At 40.0% G+C, this 16231-nt stretch overlaps 1 protein-coding gene across 1 annotated transcript; it reads right to left on the bottom strand.

Moving 5' to 3' along the window:
• Nucleotides 1-5115: 5115 nt before the first annotated feature.
• LOC129282646 (ras-related and estrogen-regulated growth inhibitor-like) lies at nt 5116-12588 on the bottom strand. Its single transcript, XM_064114053.1, has 3 exons — nt 12342-12588; nt 6711-6784; nt 5116-5651 (listed from the first exon to the last, which is right to left on the bottom strand). The coding sequence occupies exons 1-3, from the start codon at nt 12586-12588 to the stop codon at nt 5211-5213; spliced, it is 762 nt and encodes a 253-aa protein (XP_063970123.1). The 3' UTR covers nt 5116-5210.
• Between the last annotated feature and the right edge of the window lie 3643 nt (nt 12589-16231).

Raw genomic sequence — 16231 nt, 5'->3', positions numbered from 1 at the left:
TAATCATTCATAAAAATAAACAATGCAACACTCTCAGAAAAAAAAGTTGAACAGCCAACTGAACCTTTCATGTGGACATATTTCAAGGTGCACACTTGCAATTTCTGGCCTTGTAAAATATGTGATGGCTGAATATTTTGTTTTCAAGAAATTCAAGACAATCCATTCACGATCAGATGAAAAACAAGGATATTTGCATTTAAAATGAATTAACATACCATACTAACAGCTAAGAAAAAATAGAAATAACAGCATGTTCATAGCGAACACGACGAAGTGGTCGAGGGCACAGTTGCTCGTAAATATGACAAAAATGCTATTCCCACACTACAATTGACATGAGTAAACTTGTCGCCGTTGATAACGATGACAATGTTGAGGAAAAATAATGATAACGATATTGATAACAGAAACAACGATACTAATAAAAATAAATAATAATAACTTTGATAATTATGATATATCAGCAAGAATAAAATTGATAACATTAAAAGTATGACGATATTAATGATAAAATGACAACACTTGTAATACTTCAAGCAACGTTCAAATTACCAAATTAGCAAGACAAACTTATGCATCTACATGATTTCTTCCAAACGCGGATGAATATTCTTAAGACATGTTGCAAAACTTTGAACCAAATTCTCTTTAAAAGGAACATCACGACAGCAGGTCCATCTAACAACGGTGCCAATTTCTACATTGTATGTAATGGAGTATGTGTTTACCAACATCGTCGCATTTTAAACGCTTGTTATCTACCGCATCCTTGTGGGCACGCGCATGCATAATTGCATTACACTTTCTTCCTTCTTTTTTGATCTCGGAATTGACGTCGTCAGTACATGCCACGGTCAGTAGAAGAATTGTCATCTTTATAGAGCGCAAGGAAAGAGGGTTCTTTTATCGATCAGATCAAAAAGGAAATGGCGAAGAAAGCATTAATACAACAGTTCGCTCACCATCATAAAAAGGTGGGGGGGGGGGGGGCTGCAAACATCAACCGGGCATGATGATTGGCGGGAATCATCATAAAATTCGCTCGGTAGAAGAAATTACACGATGGTGTATTAGGAACAAGAGCGATGTTTGTTAAGCGCGGGGTCAGGTGGCGGGAAGTTGGATGATCTAATCAACGCTTATGCAGGCATCTCCTCTTCATACTTCATGTGATGCGCCCCAGGGAATGATGCTTCCAAGCTCTAAATAAATTTAAGGGTGGGGGCGTTGTCATAATCACTGCAATTTTGTTTGGACGATTCCGTTCCTCCTTCATATGAAGGTAACCATTTCGTTTCTTTCCTACTTTATGTTGAACACGCCAGGGAATCGAATGCAACAATTGGCGGTTCGTTAAGCTCACATGGCGTTCACCGTGACGAAGCGATTCCTTGTGAATTTCCGGAAGGGATATCGGATAGGGTATCGATTGTGAACAGAGAGGACAGCCGTTATAGGACGCCCCCTATGAATAATGCATACTCAATGTTTGCAGGCAATTCAACCCCCATTTCCAAATCCACTTGTACCCTTGAAAAACTGGGATTTAAGGGAGGACTTTAAGATGGCTATTTCTCTTCGTTTCCAATGATCTTCGCCCTCCGGTTTTCCGGAGTTAGTGTATGCTCCAGACACTCCTCGAAGATGATACAAATTTCAGCGAAATTGTATTTGAATAAGGGAACATACCACAACCTTTCCCCAAAAAGTCTTTATCCAAAGTGTTTATTATCGTCACGTTATTTATGAAATATCATTTGAGTTACTTCATATCTACATTAGATCAATATGTGTTGTCACAGTGAATTATTTTCATTTGATCCAATGCCAATTCGTCAAATCGCCAACTCGTCTACTGCCATTTTGTCTACCATCGTCCAATATCAACATGGTCAAATTGAAATTTCGTCCACTCACCATTTCGTTTAATAACCAGTTGGTCCAATAACCATTTAGTCTATATGTCATTTTGTCTTATTAGACTAAGTGCTAACTGGGCAAAATTAATGAAAATAAAACAAATATTAGACCAACTTGTTAAGAGACGAAATGGTCATAGACGAAGTGGTAGTTAGACGAAGTGGTGATTGGACCAAATGGTTATTGGACCAGATGGTTGTTAGAAGAAATGTTGATGGACGGAATGGCATTAGACTAAATGAAGGTAGACCATGTGGTGAGTGGACGAGTTGGCAATTTACCGTCACAGTCACACACAAGAAACCGATTCCAAGCCAATCGGTGGTCTACCAAAATCTGATCGGTAAGGAGTCGGTATCGTTGGTGTGGCTTAAGCGCCTGACTCTCAAACCGGACTCGGATCTACCCCTTTTCACCATTAGTCGGCTATTATACATGTATATACATATAACGTAATTTTTCTAGCACAGATTTTAGAAGTGTTGTGGCTCAGTGGATAAGTCTTCCGACTTTGAACCACATGGTCCGTGGTTCAAATCCCACCGCAGCGCTCGCGTCCTTTGGCAAGGCGTTTATCTACATTTGCCATTCTCCACCCAGGTGTCATGGGTACCCAGTAGGAATTCTTTAAATGCTCGAAGCGCCCGATCAGGGTAGCCGTGCTAAAGCCGGAGTTAGACATACACAAAATCTGTTAAAATTTTCTTAATTTACTTAAAATAACTCATCTCTCATTGCTTTATTCATTTCACATACACAATTATATAAATTTGCAATGCATTTCAATTTTTGCATTCATACAATAAGGCTGCATGTGCTTCATTTTGTTATTCAATTTGTATTTTCTGTGTATTATATACCCTTTGATTTTACTGCGGCAACACCAAACTGTACATGCATAGGCAGCGTTTATTTTCAGATAATCGTTGGACCCTACACTGTCGTGTATAAAATTTACCATGCGTGAAGGGGATGGGGTCGGTGGTTATAAAGGTGTCAAATGAAACACTTAACTTGATGTATAGCATCCATGATATTGCTCACATAAAACAAAACGAGACATTTCTGCGCACAATGCAAGCCACACGAGATATATTGTTCTCGATACAACTTCGCATAATTCTCCTTTGCTAAAAATATACATTGGTTTACAAGTCATGTCTGATAAGAAGGAATAGGGGAACGCAGTAGCAAAGATCATTAGATAACATGACTCACCATAAGCCTATATTTCAGAATGATTCAAATATTCCTTTTAATTTCAGTGTACTTTTATTTTAGCACGGATATGGCTATAAGATACAGCCAGCGTTTCAATAATTTGAACAGAAACACTTTATCTAATAGTAATAACATTATCAGTAATGTTAACAATTAATGTAGGTCTAATTATAAAATATTTATATTTAATATAAACAAAAATAATAACAGAAATGCTAAATTGGTATTCAAATTAATGCGATAAAGCTATGCAATTTGAAATACTCAAAATAGACATCAGTTTACTCTTACTAAACTTTGGTAATGTAGCTTCGTACAAAAATATCACATCTTGAATACATACCAACATGTAAACATACGTAACACACACTCTTTCAGCCAATTTCATTGTATATACAAGTTTTTACACCATTTTACAAAACAATACTAAGCGTATTGTATGGACAGAGCAAGTACGATATTAAAAAACCTCATAGCAGTACTATTCCTTTAAGTTATACGCATGGTAGAGTCGGACAAAATATGGTATAAACTCCTAAAACTAATCAGTCAAATTGACGAGATCAGTAGTCAGCTGGGTGCAACTGATATGTCTAGTCTGACGTATAACATTTCTGACGTATATTATTGTCGGAAATAACTTCGTTCTAGTAATATACCACTAGAAAATAGTCAATTATGACTATAATAACAGTTCGCACCCAGCTGGCCAGATTAACTAGTCATTTTGACTAATTTCTTTGACAGTGTATATGGTATAGGCCACGACTAATTGTGCGTATTAGTCATACAGTTAATGGACTACGCATTTAAAGGTCATAAACAAGACATACTGCCGCTGATTTTGACACCTGAATTCACTGGAAAAGAAACATGACTAGTGATGTATGAGCATCGATGTAACATGCTCAGACAACGATATAAATATATATCAAGCCTAAGTCGACTTGCATTCGAGCATGCGCAGATTGATTTCTTTCTGAATATACCGTCCTTTCTTCAGATTCCGTAATATTTAAGATACGCTCCGTATGATATGACCAATCAGATGTCCAGTGAGAGGGTGTCTGCATTTAGCATGCGGGTCTAGATTTTTGTTCAAGTTTGTGGCCCTTGATATCTCAGAGTCAACGCGTATTAGTCTGACTTTCTAGCTCGTGGGAAATTTCCCCGAGGATGATTTCACCAAAACTACTTGTATGGTAGAGAGACGTCAAAATAATACGAGATTAAAGCTGGTGGTTGAAATGTTTTCAAATTTAACATCTGACACAATGCATCTGACGGTAGAGCGGGAGTTCGGGCTCGATGACCCGGGTTTGATTTCTACTTAGTGCGCTAGTGTCCTTTGGTAAGGCATTGATCCTCATTACCAGGTCCCTCGGAGAGGACATTAAGCCGTCGATCCTCTTGTTGCTTGCTTACAAGCATTCATGCTTTCTTACTAATCAGGTAACAAAAATCACCACCAGGGGAGCGTTTCATCAATATTTTCATCCGACAAGTTGTCAGATTTGACATCTTTCCATGATTTTGATTGGCAGAGAGGCACTGTTCCTATGGTAACTGTCGGAAAAAATATAAAACGTCCGACAAGTCCTTTCATGAAACGCCCTTCTGTTCTGCTCTTCATTGCTCCATGGGATGGCGATAATTTAGGCCAGCTAGGCATGGTACCTTAACCACAGCCATGCTCTTTTGCAAAGTCTGATGTTGTCCGAATTTTACGCAATGATTTTCATTTCACCAACGATCCACCTCTTATCTAAAACCTTCGATTAAGATAAGATTTTGAATCATTAAGGGCGGTACACATGAATCATGCATGACTCAACAAAGTTTCAACAAAGATCACGCATAAACAAATGTCACGTGATACCAAATATCTGCAACATACCCTGTAAAATCATAAGGCCGGGGCGTGGGAATTTGGCCATCACGCATTCGGCATTCCGTGATCCAATTGGCAGCTCAAGACCACGTAAAACTGCTATCACGAGAGCAAATGATACACTGAAGCAATCACAAGATCACCCGATGCAAACTGTTAATATTCATATGGTCTGTCAAGGTAGTGATATCTTGCGTGACCGCCGCGGTGACCCGAAGACGGCTTGCATGACCTTATTGGCCACGTTCCTTGTAACGCTACTTCGCCTTCGCTTCATTTGTAAATTTGTCTTTTTCGATTCATGCAACTCGCGGAGAATCGTCAAGAAAGCCTCGCGAACGTCCATACTGCCCTCAGCGGCGGACACCTCGAAGAAATGACAGCCGTACTCTTCGGCGAGGTCGCGACCTTCCTCTGGATTAACTTCCCGCCGGTGTTCGAGGTCAACCATGTTCGCCACGATGGCGATCGGGACAGAGCAGGGTGACTTGCATCGTTGGAGATGCCGGATTTGGCCTTCGATCGGACGGAATGTTTCGCGGTTACAGACGCTGTATGCTAGGACGAATCCGTTGCCCCATCGGATATGTTCGTCTCGATTCTTCTTCAGGTCAACCTGAAAAAGATAAAAAATTAAAATGCTATCGTTAGGTTTTTTTGTTTTTTCGATGTTTTTTGCTTAATGATACAGGTAGATTATTTAGTTTGCTACATATAGCGGTAATGATTGGCGCCGTTGCTTCCTTTCCCTGGATTATGTCTCGCATATTTCTTTACATAATTAGGGGTTTGGTTCTCTTAAATTCAACACCTTTATATTGAGGCAATCCCGAATGTTAACATTCTAATCAATACTTTCAGGATACTGTCGGAATAGTGCATGGGACAAACATTTTTTGGTTGATTTTGAGTAGCTTCAAATTTATATCCTTGATCTGTTCTAAAACATATTCACGCTTCTTTCTTCTCTTTCTCATTTTGACAGGGGGAGCAACATTATCATGATTATGGAAAACAAATATGTCTCACGTTTGACTTTTAGTGATGAATAGAGTGAACGTGAGCCCTTGTCATATTCTGATTAAACCAACAATGCACGGAAGTCTGCTTTGCTTTCATGGTGTAATGTTTTCGTCGAGAAGGACGGTATCTTTTGTCACTTCAGGAACAGTATGGATTGCAATTTTCTAAATGGAAAGCAGGTTGTTCAAGCAAGAACGTAAATATGTTTTCAAATTACGACGCACAAGAATGAAAGCATGGAAGAAGTTAAAAGGGGGGCGTTCTTCTCGATACTGCTACATTCGTTACAATTGTCAAAAATACAAACAAGGGAGTCTCACTGAGCTAAGCATTCACAAAAATGTTAAATAGTAAATATAATTCACCTTCTCATATTTATATAAATTATATTTTGAATAATAATATTGAAATCATTTACACGAATTTCATTCAATAAATTAAGTTATCAATACCATATATGGTAATATATTCATATCTACCTGCATTGGGTACGAGGGATGAACTGAATTATAAATTCAACCCTAATTTTTTTTTGTTTTCAATAAATTGATAAATCAATAAAAAATGAATGAACGAATAAATTAATTAACTAACTAAAAGAAAATAAACAAGTACCCACACAAAGAAGAAATGATATAATCAAATCACTCACTCTTGTACATGTGTCTAGGACTTCCATATTCATTTGCATATCATGTTGTAGGACAGTCTGTTTATACAGAAGATCTGAAAAGACGAAGCAGACGAAGAAGATATTTTCATGTTTCTTTTAATACATGGACTTGTCTCATTACAGGGGAGGTCCACCCTGAAACAGTGACAAAAATTTGTGAAGGGCTAAGAAAAATCCATCAAAACTTAAAAAAAAAATTAATATAATTTTTAACTTCTTGATTTATGACATCATATACGAGCAACTGCACTTTATGTTATACAATACCCGAATAGCCGAAATGCCTGCATAGTAAAAAGAAACTATAATGGTCTACACAGTCAAAGGCCATGTAAAAGAAATAATACTAATAATGATAATAGCTGGATTTATAAAGCGCTTTTTGCCTGAGGATACAAAGCGCTGCTATTATTACCCCGACTTTAGCTCGAGCTACCATCGCCGGCGCTCAGTGCATTCAATGAAATAATCCTGCCGGGTACCCATTCACCTCACCTGGGTCGAGTGCAGCATACTGTGGATAAATTTCTTGCTGAAGGAAAACACGCCATGGCTAGGATTCGAACCCATGACCCTCTGTTTGAAATGCGAGAGTCAGAACCACTAGACCACGGCGCGCATATATACACAGAAAAAAAAACTATGTTTAAAATTTTTAAACAACGCTGTTTACTATATGAATCGTACAGTAGTTGTTTAACAATTTAGACCACCATGCTTTATTTATTGAGAGTTAGATATTGGAAATTAGACTTTGTTGTTTAAGAATTCAAACACTTGTTCAAACTGTTTAAACAACTATTGTACCATTAATTTAATAAACAACATTATTAAAATAAATTTAACAATATAAATTTCATATTTCAGGAACGAGCATGACGGGTGTAAAATGATTTTTCTGTTGATATACTAAAGGTACAATATTTTCTCTTTTTTTAATTTATCTTTTGTATTACTTTTTAAAAGACATAATCATTTATGTTTACTGCATGATAAATGCGGAGGCTGCTCGAACGTTAATAAAGGAACTGTCTTGACAGACAAAATGCTGGAGGGGCAAGCTTCTGTAAACAAACAATAACTCGCCCCTCCAGCCTTTTGTATATCAAGACAGTAAAGACAAGGCAAGCTAGGGTTTGTTTTCCCCTCTTGATCCTTTGTTGACCAAAACGTTTAGTAAGATACAGTCCTCTTCTGTTCATGATTACCAAAGTGCTTACTGTCTAGATTTTAGATCAGAACATCAATAGTAATCGTGATTGTAATTAGCGTTCGTGATTCTAATCATGCTCTAGAATGGTTTTACACTTGCTAAATATTCGTCATTAGCCTTATTATTTTACTGTAATCATTCAAATTACAATTTTTTTACCGTTTGAAAGGGCGGCAAGTCACCTTCGGGAATTCGAATTTGAATCACAGTTTTCGAGTGAGCGTGTGACAGGTCCGATGATTCTAAAGACGAATTGCAATCATCATTACAATGATGATTCAATATTCACGTGTGAAAATGCCCTAAGTGACTTGTCAATCAAATCACTCTTCGATGCAATGAGTGCATGTCAATCTACGGAAGTGCTTGAAAGGACACGTAAGCTCCGCCCCAAACGATATTTTGGAGGTTATGCCTTTCACGCGTAAAAATTTCAGTCAAACTTAACTGGAATTCACCTCCAGAGTAGAACTTGAATTCGTGATTGTGATTAGCGTTCGTGATTCTAGTTTGGTTTCACACGTGCTAAATATTCGCCATTAGCCTTATTTTTCACTGGAATAATCATTCAAATTACGGTTTTTTACCGTGTGAAAGGGCGGAAAATGACTGCATTCCGGTGGAAGGGAACGAAGTTGTACATTACGATGCTGCTTCTCAACCTTGGTTTACTGCCAGCACGAAGGGCATACATATATGTGCCAAATAAATGCCATACATATCTCAGAGAAACGTGAGACATTTTTACACGATGATGCAGAGATAACATAATCTATAGAGTAGGCCTAGAAAAATTCATCATGTAAAATAAAGAAATTCAATGTCGGAAGCGATTACATTAACACAATAAATTCAAACACACAAAAAGTTAAAAAAGCTATGTTGGGCATGATATGGTGATAACATCAATAATAAGTGTAAATATACTACTACTACTGCTGCTGCTGCTGGTGGTGGTGGTGGTGGTTAATATAAGTATATGATAGCAACAATAACATTGCAGTAATAGTGACAATAGTAACAAAAAGGAAAAGATAGCTACGAAAATTAAGGCAACATCCCGCGTAAAGTGTCGCCCCTCCCTTTCAAAATGAGAAAAGTTGACAAAATAATGTATGAACTGAAAATATAACCTCAAGTCCTCCTACATATACGTATCAAAAACGGTGTTCATAACTAAAGGCCTGTATTCGATTCCCCGAAGGAGGGCGGTAGGAGGGGGAGGGGGGGGGGGTAAGCTCGTCGATCTTGGCAAGTGATATTGTCATTTCTCTCCTTTCATATTATTCTCACTTCTACAAAAGACGGAGAGGTGTTCCCTCGAAGGCATCTATTTTGTTAAGTGCTTAAAACTTTCAGAATATCTCGCAAGGGAGCGAACGGCGTAAAGGCGAGACAGTATTTCCTTTCAAATCCATATCTCTTCCACGCGTGCCAGTATACATGTATATATATATATATATATATATACATATATACAAACATCCACACACACACACACACACACCCACACACACACATATATATATATTTATATATTACGTTGACACTGTGAGCTTTGCATCCCTGACGAAGACTTGAGGTTTGCGTCGAAAATTTGGAAAATACTTGGAAATAAACTTTGTTGCATTACCTCTTTGTCTGTTATATATATACACTACTCAAAAAAAGTTAAGGACCACTTTTTAAAACGTACATAAAGATTTTATACAAGGTGTTTTATTTCTGGAAATACCTCAGTACAACTGTCCTAAATGTCCTTAAACACGCTGTAATCAATTTCACGCATGGGTGGTTTCAGTTGTTGCACAATGTCTCTCGCATCACTGCACATCCTGAAAAGTGGGCCCCGAGGGGTATCAGCTACCGACATGAAGTGGTAAAAACGCATGTCTGAGTGTCTTTCAGGCAGTTCAGTAACGAGTGTGACCACCTCCTGCAGCAATAACGGCTTCACAGCGCTGTCTCATGGAGCTGATGAGGCGATTGATGTCTCTGACGTCCAGTGCATCCCATGCAGCCTCCAGAGCCACACCCAGCTGCTGCAGTCCAAGTGGATGGGCTTCGAGCTGCTCGAGACTCCTCCCCATCATGTCCCAGACGTGCTCTATCGGTTTTAAGTCCGGGGACCTCGCTGGCCACTCCATACGCTCAATCCCCTGGCCCTCAAGGAACTCGGTCACCACCCTAGCTCGGTGGGCACGGGCATTGTCATCCATGAAAATGATGTTTTGTCCCACATTTTCTGCAAATGGCACCACTATAGGTTCAAGGACCTCATCCCTGTACCTCACTCCTGTCATTGCTCCCCCTGGGACCACGTAGAGACGAGTACGGTTGGCGTAGGTGATGCCTCCCCACACCATGACGCTGCCTCCCCCATAACGGTCATGTTCTGCAATACAGGGGTCTGCAAATCTCTCTCCTGGTCGCCTCCAGACTCTCGAACGTTCATCATTGTGGTCAAGGGAAAATCTGCTCTCATCTGTGAACAGAACTCTACGCCATTGCTGTCTGGTCCATCTGACATGCTCCCGGGCCCAGTTGAGACGAATTCTTCTGTGAGCAGGGGTGAGTGGGACACACTGAGCTGGCCGTCTGGCATGCATATTGGCTCTGTGAAGTCGGTTACGGATTGTTTGAGTGGAAACAATCACTCCAGTTGCTGCAGCGAAGTCATTGTTGAGGCGGCGTGCACTGTGAAAGCGGTTGCGGAGGCTGAGATTCGTCAAGTAGCGATCATCTCTAGGGGTTGTCGAAACTGGTCGGCCACTGCGGGGTCTCTCGGAGTATAGCCCTGTCTCTCGGTGTCTTTGATTTGCTCTGCTAATGACACTGTGTGACACGCCCATCATTCTGGCTACTCTTCGCTGACTGAGGCCAGCTTCCAGCATCCCTAGGGCTCTGGCTACATCTGTTTCACTTAGGTGGTGTCTTGGCATTGCTGTTGTAGGCAAGTTGTTGATTGTACAGACTAAAGACGGAAAATGCTTTGGAAGACACTTGTCTTATGGCCCACTGCAATGATGCCAGAGACATCATGAAAGAACTGCATGTGTGAAATTGATGTCATTGTGTTTGATGGCATTCTGGACAGCTGTATCTTGGCATTGCTATTGTCAGCAAGTTGTTGATTGTAGAGACTAAAGACAGAAAATGCTTTGGAAGCCACTTTTGTACGGGCACATTGCAATGATGCAAGAGACATGAAAGAACTGCATGTGTGAAATTTATTTCATTGTGTTTGATGGCATCCTGGACAGCTGTATCTTGGCATTGCTGTTGTCAGCAATTTGTTGATTGTAGAGACTAAAGACAGAAAATGCATTTGAATCCACATTTGTACCACTTCACAATGGGCCCACTTTTCAGGATATGCAATAATGCGAGAGACATCATGCAACAACTGAAACCACCCATGTGTGAAATTGTTACAGGGTGTTTGAGGAGATTCAAGACAGCCATATTCGGGTATTTCTAGAAATACAACACCCGGTTTGAAAATTGTATACACACATTAAAAAGTGGTCCTTAACTTTTTTTGAGTAGTGTATATATATATATATATATATATATACAAATTAAATTGGGATGTATCAAGTTCAGGGAAAGTGCTCGATGTTTCAACTGAAGCAGAGCGTTGTAGAAATTTTCCTCACCTCTGGTCTACCAATGGTTTCGCGCCTCGATCACAGGCGGCTCATCAGGACACTGAAGCTAGTTGGATTTGGTGGGGGCCCTCGGTTGGGGCAATGGATGCATTTCACGGTCCGGCGGTTCTTTGATCCTTCTTTTGTGACGGCATGTACTGATTAGTTCGGACCTTCGGTTGAGTGAGTTATTCTTGTGAGTTGCGATAATGAGTTTTTCGTCTAAGCATAGGTTGCAGATTCCACTTCCCCGCATTGCCAAGTTGGATTTTTTCATTATTGCCCATTTTAAATTGTATCGTTCCCCTTTCTTTTGTAGATCCCATATGTATTTAGATAGTTCTGTTTCGTTTTGGTATTTCTCGTTTCGGAAAGATTTTGTGTGGTTTCTGAATCTTTCTTTAAAAGTTCCCCCTGCTAGGCCAAAATACACTTTGGTGATTGTATCACTTTGGCCGTGCGTGACAGATGCTTTGTATATTATCGACTTGGCCAGGCAGTTTCCCCGTAGAGGGCAGTCTTCCTTCACTCGGCAGTTGCATGTTTTTTCCGGAGGGTTCTCTTCTTTTTTTGATTTTCTGATGACTTTTTCGTTGTGCGATTTGATGATCGCATTTACGTTTTTCATGCAGCTGTAGCTAATTTTTACAGTATTTTTGTTAAAAATCTTGTGCAGTTTGTGTCCCTTGGGGAAATGCTTTTCGACTAGGTTGATGAATTTTCCTCCAATGTTGGTTTTGACATTACTGCTGTAGGGTGGGTTGAACCACGTGACGTTTCTTTGGCGTTTTTTCCTGGTTTTGTTGGGCTTTTGGTTTTGGGCGAATTCGATGTCACCATGGTAACCGCTGTTGTTCAGGGCTTCCTTGTATACCGGTGCTGCAATCTTAAATTTTTCTTCATTTGAAGATAGGGATGAGATTCTTGTTTGTACTGATGTGGGGATTTGCTTCGTGATGGTAGGGGGATGGTTGGAGTTGGCGTTCACATACATCGGGGTGTCGTTGGGTTTTCTGAAGGGTTGGTAGGAGTTATCCTCGAGGTCTAAGGTTACATCTAGGTAGTCTACCCGTTTCAGGTTGGTTTGCACTGTTATTCTCAGCCCGAGCTCTTGGAAGACTTTGATGAGTGTTTTTCTAGCTCTGTCGGCCCTGCTGCCTGAGGTGCGTCTTAAGGTGGCCAGTCCATCGTCCCTGTATAGACCGATACTGTGTGTATTTAGGGAGGCACAACGCCAATTCGATGTCTCAATGGGGGCCTACGACGGGGCCGAAATCTGCGAACTGGTAGGCCTATATGCCCTATCGCAGTTAGAAACCAAAATAAATACACACAGTATCGGTCTATACAGGGACGATGGACTGGCCACCTTAAGACGCACCTCAGGCAGCAGGGCCGACAGAGCTAGAAAAACACTCATCAAAGTCTTCCAAGAGCTCGGGCTGAGAATAACAGTGCAAACCAACCTGAAACGGGTAGACTACCTAGATGTAACCTTAGACCTCGAGGATAACTCCTACCAACCCTTCAGAAAACCCAACGACACCCCGATGTATGTGAACGCCAACTCCAACCATCCCCCTACCATCACGAAGCAAATCCCCACATCAGTACAAACAAGAATCTCATCCCTATCTTCAAATGAAGAAAAATTTAAGATTGCAGCACCGGTATACAAGGAAGCCCTGAACAACAGCGGTTACCATGGTGACATCGAATTCGCCCAAAACCAAAAGCCCAACAAAACCAGGAAAAAACGCCAAAGAAACGTCACGTGGTTCAACCCACCCTACAGCAGTAATGTCAAAACCAACATTGGAGGAAAATTCATCAACCTAGTCGAAAAGCATTTCCCCAAGGGACACAAACTGCACAAGATTTTTAACAAAAATACTGTAAAAATTAGCTACAGCTGCATGAAAAACGTAAATGCGATCATCAAATCGCACAACGAAAAAGTCATCAGAAAATCAAAAAAAGAAGAGAACCCTCCGGAAAAAACATGCAACTGCCGAGTGAAGGAAGACTGCCCTCTACGGGGAAACTGCCTGGCCAAGTCGATAATATACAAAGCATCTGTCACGCACGGCCAAAGTGATACAATCACCAAAGTGTATTTTGGCCTAGCAGGGGGAACTTTTAAAGAAAGATTCAGAAACCACACAAAATCTTTCCGAAACGAGAAATACCAAAACGAAACAGAACTATCTAAATACATATGGGATCTACAAAAGAAAGGGGAACGATACAATTTAAAATGGGCAATAATGAAAAAATCCAACTTGGCAATGCGGGGAAGTGGAATCTGCAACCTATGCTTAGACGAAAAACTCATTATCGCAACTCACAAGAATAACTCACTCAACCGAAGGTCCGAACTAATCAGTACATGCCGTCACAAAAGAAGGATCAAAGAACCGCCGGACCGTGAAATGCATCCATTGCCCCAACCGAGGGCCCCCACCAAATCCAACTAGCTTCAGTGTCCTGATGAGCCGCCTGTGATCGAGGCGCGAAACCATTGGTAGACCAGAGGTGAGGAAAATTTCTATATATATATATATATATATATATATATATATATATATGTGTGTGTGTGTGATGGTGTGAGGGTGGGTGTGTGCGTGTGTGTGAGGGTGCGATGATGTGTTGTGTGTGTGTGAGAGAGAGAGAGGGTGTGTGTGTGTGTGTTTGTATGTATGTATATATTAAATTCCCCTAAAAGGCATTTGTGAATCATCAAATATATTAAGTGCATCTCTAAGAATAATATAACACTCGATATAATACAAGATGTCGCACTTCTACATGGAAATGAAATGAATGAAAGGACACAGGCGCCGTAATACACTTCCGATATGTTGTTGTGGCTTTGAACGACCGTATCAAGTTTAATGTATTCATGTTATCTCAAGCAGGTGTTTCGAAGATATGTGGTACCTGGGAGATATTACTGTCATAGCACACTGTGGTTTTCCCCACTTCTCATCAGCTCTCTGTTCGTTAACCTATCCGTATTCCCATTTCATGAAACGAAAGTGCATCATCTTCTGATAATTGTGAACTGCGGTTACACGTGACAGTTCCAAAATACGACGTTAATCATGACGATTAATTTCCACGGAGAACAAGTTCTATTTAAATGTTTATGATGACGTTCTCGAGTTTTTGAATCATCCAAGCTTCCAAATTGTACAATCCAATCGAGGGGATGCAGTCACATCTGTCGTTGCACCATCATCATAATCATCGAAGCAGCATGGAAAATAGAACGGTGATGACACCATTCAACAAACTGCCGCAGGAAAGTTATGACAATTTTATGCCGGTTCAAACGGATGCAATGGGGAATATACCTTGATTATATTGGTGATAAGAGGGCAATGCGTCCGATATCTAACTGCTATCATGGATATTGCTTTGTCTTAATCAAATGCACTTCCATTTAAAAAAGGCCACTTACTATTGGACCAACTGGTTATTAGACGGAATGGCATCCGACTAAATGAAAGTAGACCATGTGTTGGATAGAGGAACTGATGATACACCAAATGATAGTAGACGAGTTGGCTATTGGAACGAATTGGCATTGGACGAATAGGATATAAAACATTTTACATCCGTGGCCCTTTTTAAATGCTTATCAGCTTACAGCGAACGCACAGGCTGATATAATAGTTTGATGTTTTATGTTAAGGGTAATGGATAGAGCATGTAAAGTATCACACCATTCGGGTATCATATGTACAGCCCACGGATTTTTTGTATTGTTTGTTTGCTTTCACCAATCATTGCTGTCAAAGGCAAATAAATATTTTTTGTTAAAGAAGAAGAAGTAAGAGAAGAAGAAGACGATGGGGAGGAGGAGGAGGAAGAAGAAGAAAGAGAAAGAAGAAGAAGAAGAAGGAAGAGGAGGAAGACAAGAAGAAGAAGAAGAAGGAAGAGAAAGAGAAAGAGAAAGAAGAAGGAGGAGGATGAGGAAGATAAGGAGAAGAAGTAGAGGAAGGAGGATGAGAAGAAGAAGAATAAATAAGAAAAAAAAAGACAAAGAAGTAGAAGGACAAGGAGGGGGAAAATACCGGGGGAAATAATAATGATATAAAAGAAGACGACAGCGAAGAAGAAATAATGAAGAAGAACAATAAGAAGGAGAATGAAAACGAAGGTGAATGTGATAAAAAGAAGATTTGATAGAAAATTAACGTGAGTGAGAGAAAGAGAGATGATATGGAGACATGAGGGAAACCAGAAAATCCACATAAAGCCAAAGAGTTCCGACATGCCTACTGTGAGAACCTACCGTCAGAACTGTAATATAACAAAGTGCTTCTTTTTGTCGTATATGTATGTGCACACTGCACAGTGGGACAAAAGTCAAGACTGTTAATCAACGAGTATCAATACAGCTGAGGTTTGTACTTAATATATCAATAATGAAATTACATATCGTAATGCAGGATTTAGTATCACTTATAGCAGCAAATTTTCAGACTCCTCAATACGAACTTTCAGCCCGGACGTCCACGTGAGATAGACTTCACGTGGCTGATTGCTTATACACGAATGTATACGGTTGCATTGGTGAGATACTGGGATATCTACACTCGTAGACGGATACAGAAAATAGCACAACGTAG

The sequence above is a fragment of the Lytechinus pictus genome, chromosome 19, assembly GCF_037042905.1.
Source record: "Lytechinus pictus isolate F3 Inbred chromosome 19, Lp3.0, whole genome shotgun sequence".
Classification (NCBI taxonomy): Eukaryota; Metazoa; Echinodermata; class Echinoidea; order Temnopleuroida; family Toxopneustidae; genus Lytechinus; species Lytechinus pictus.
The sequence above is the reverse complement of the archived record's forward strand: the minus strand, read 5'-3'. Positions and strand labels throughout refer to the sequence as shown.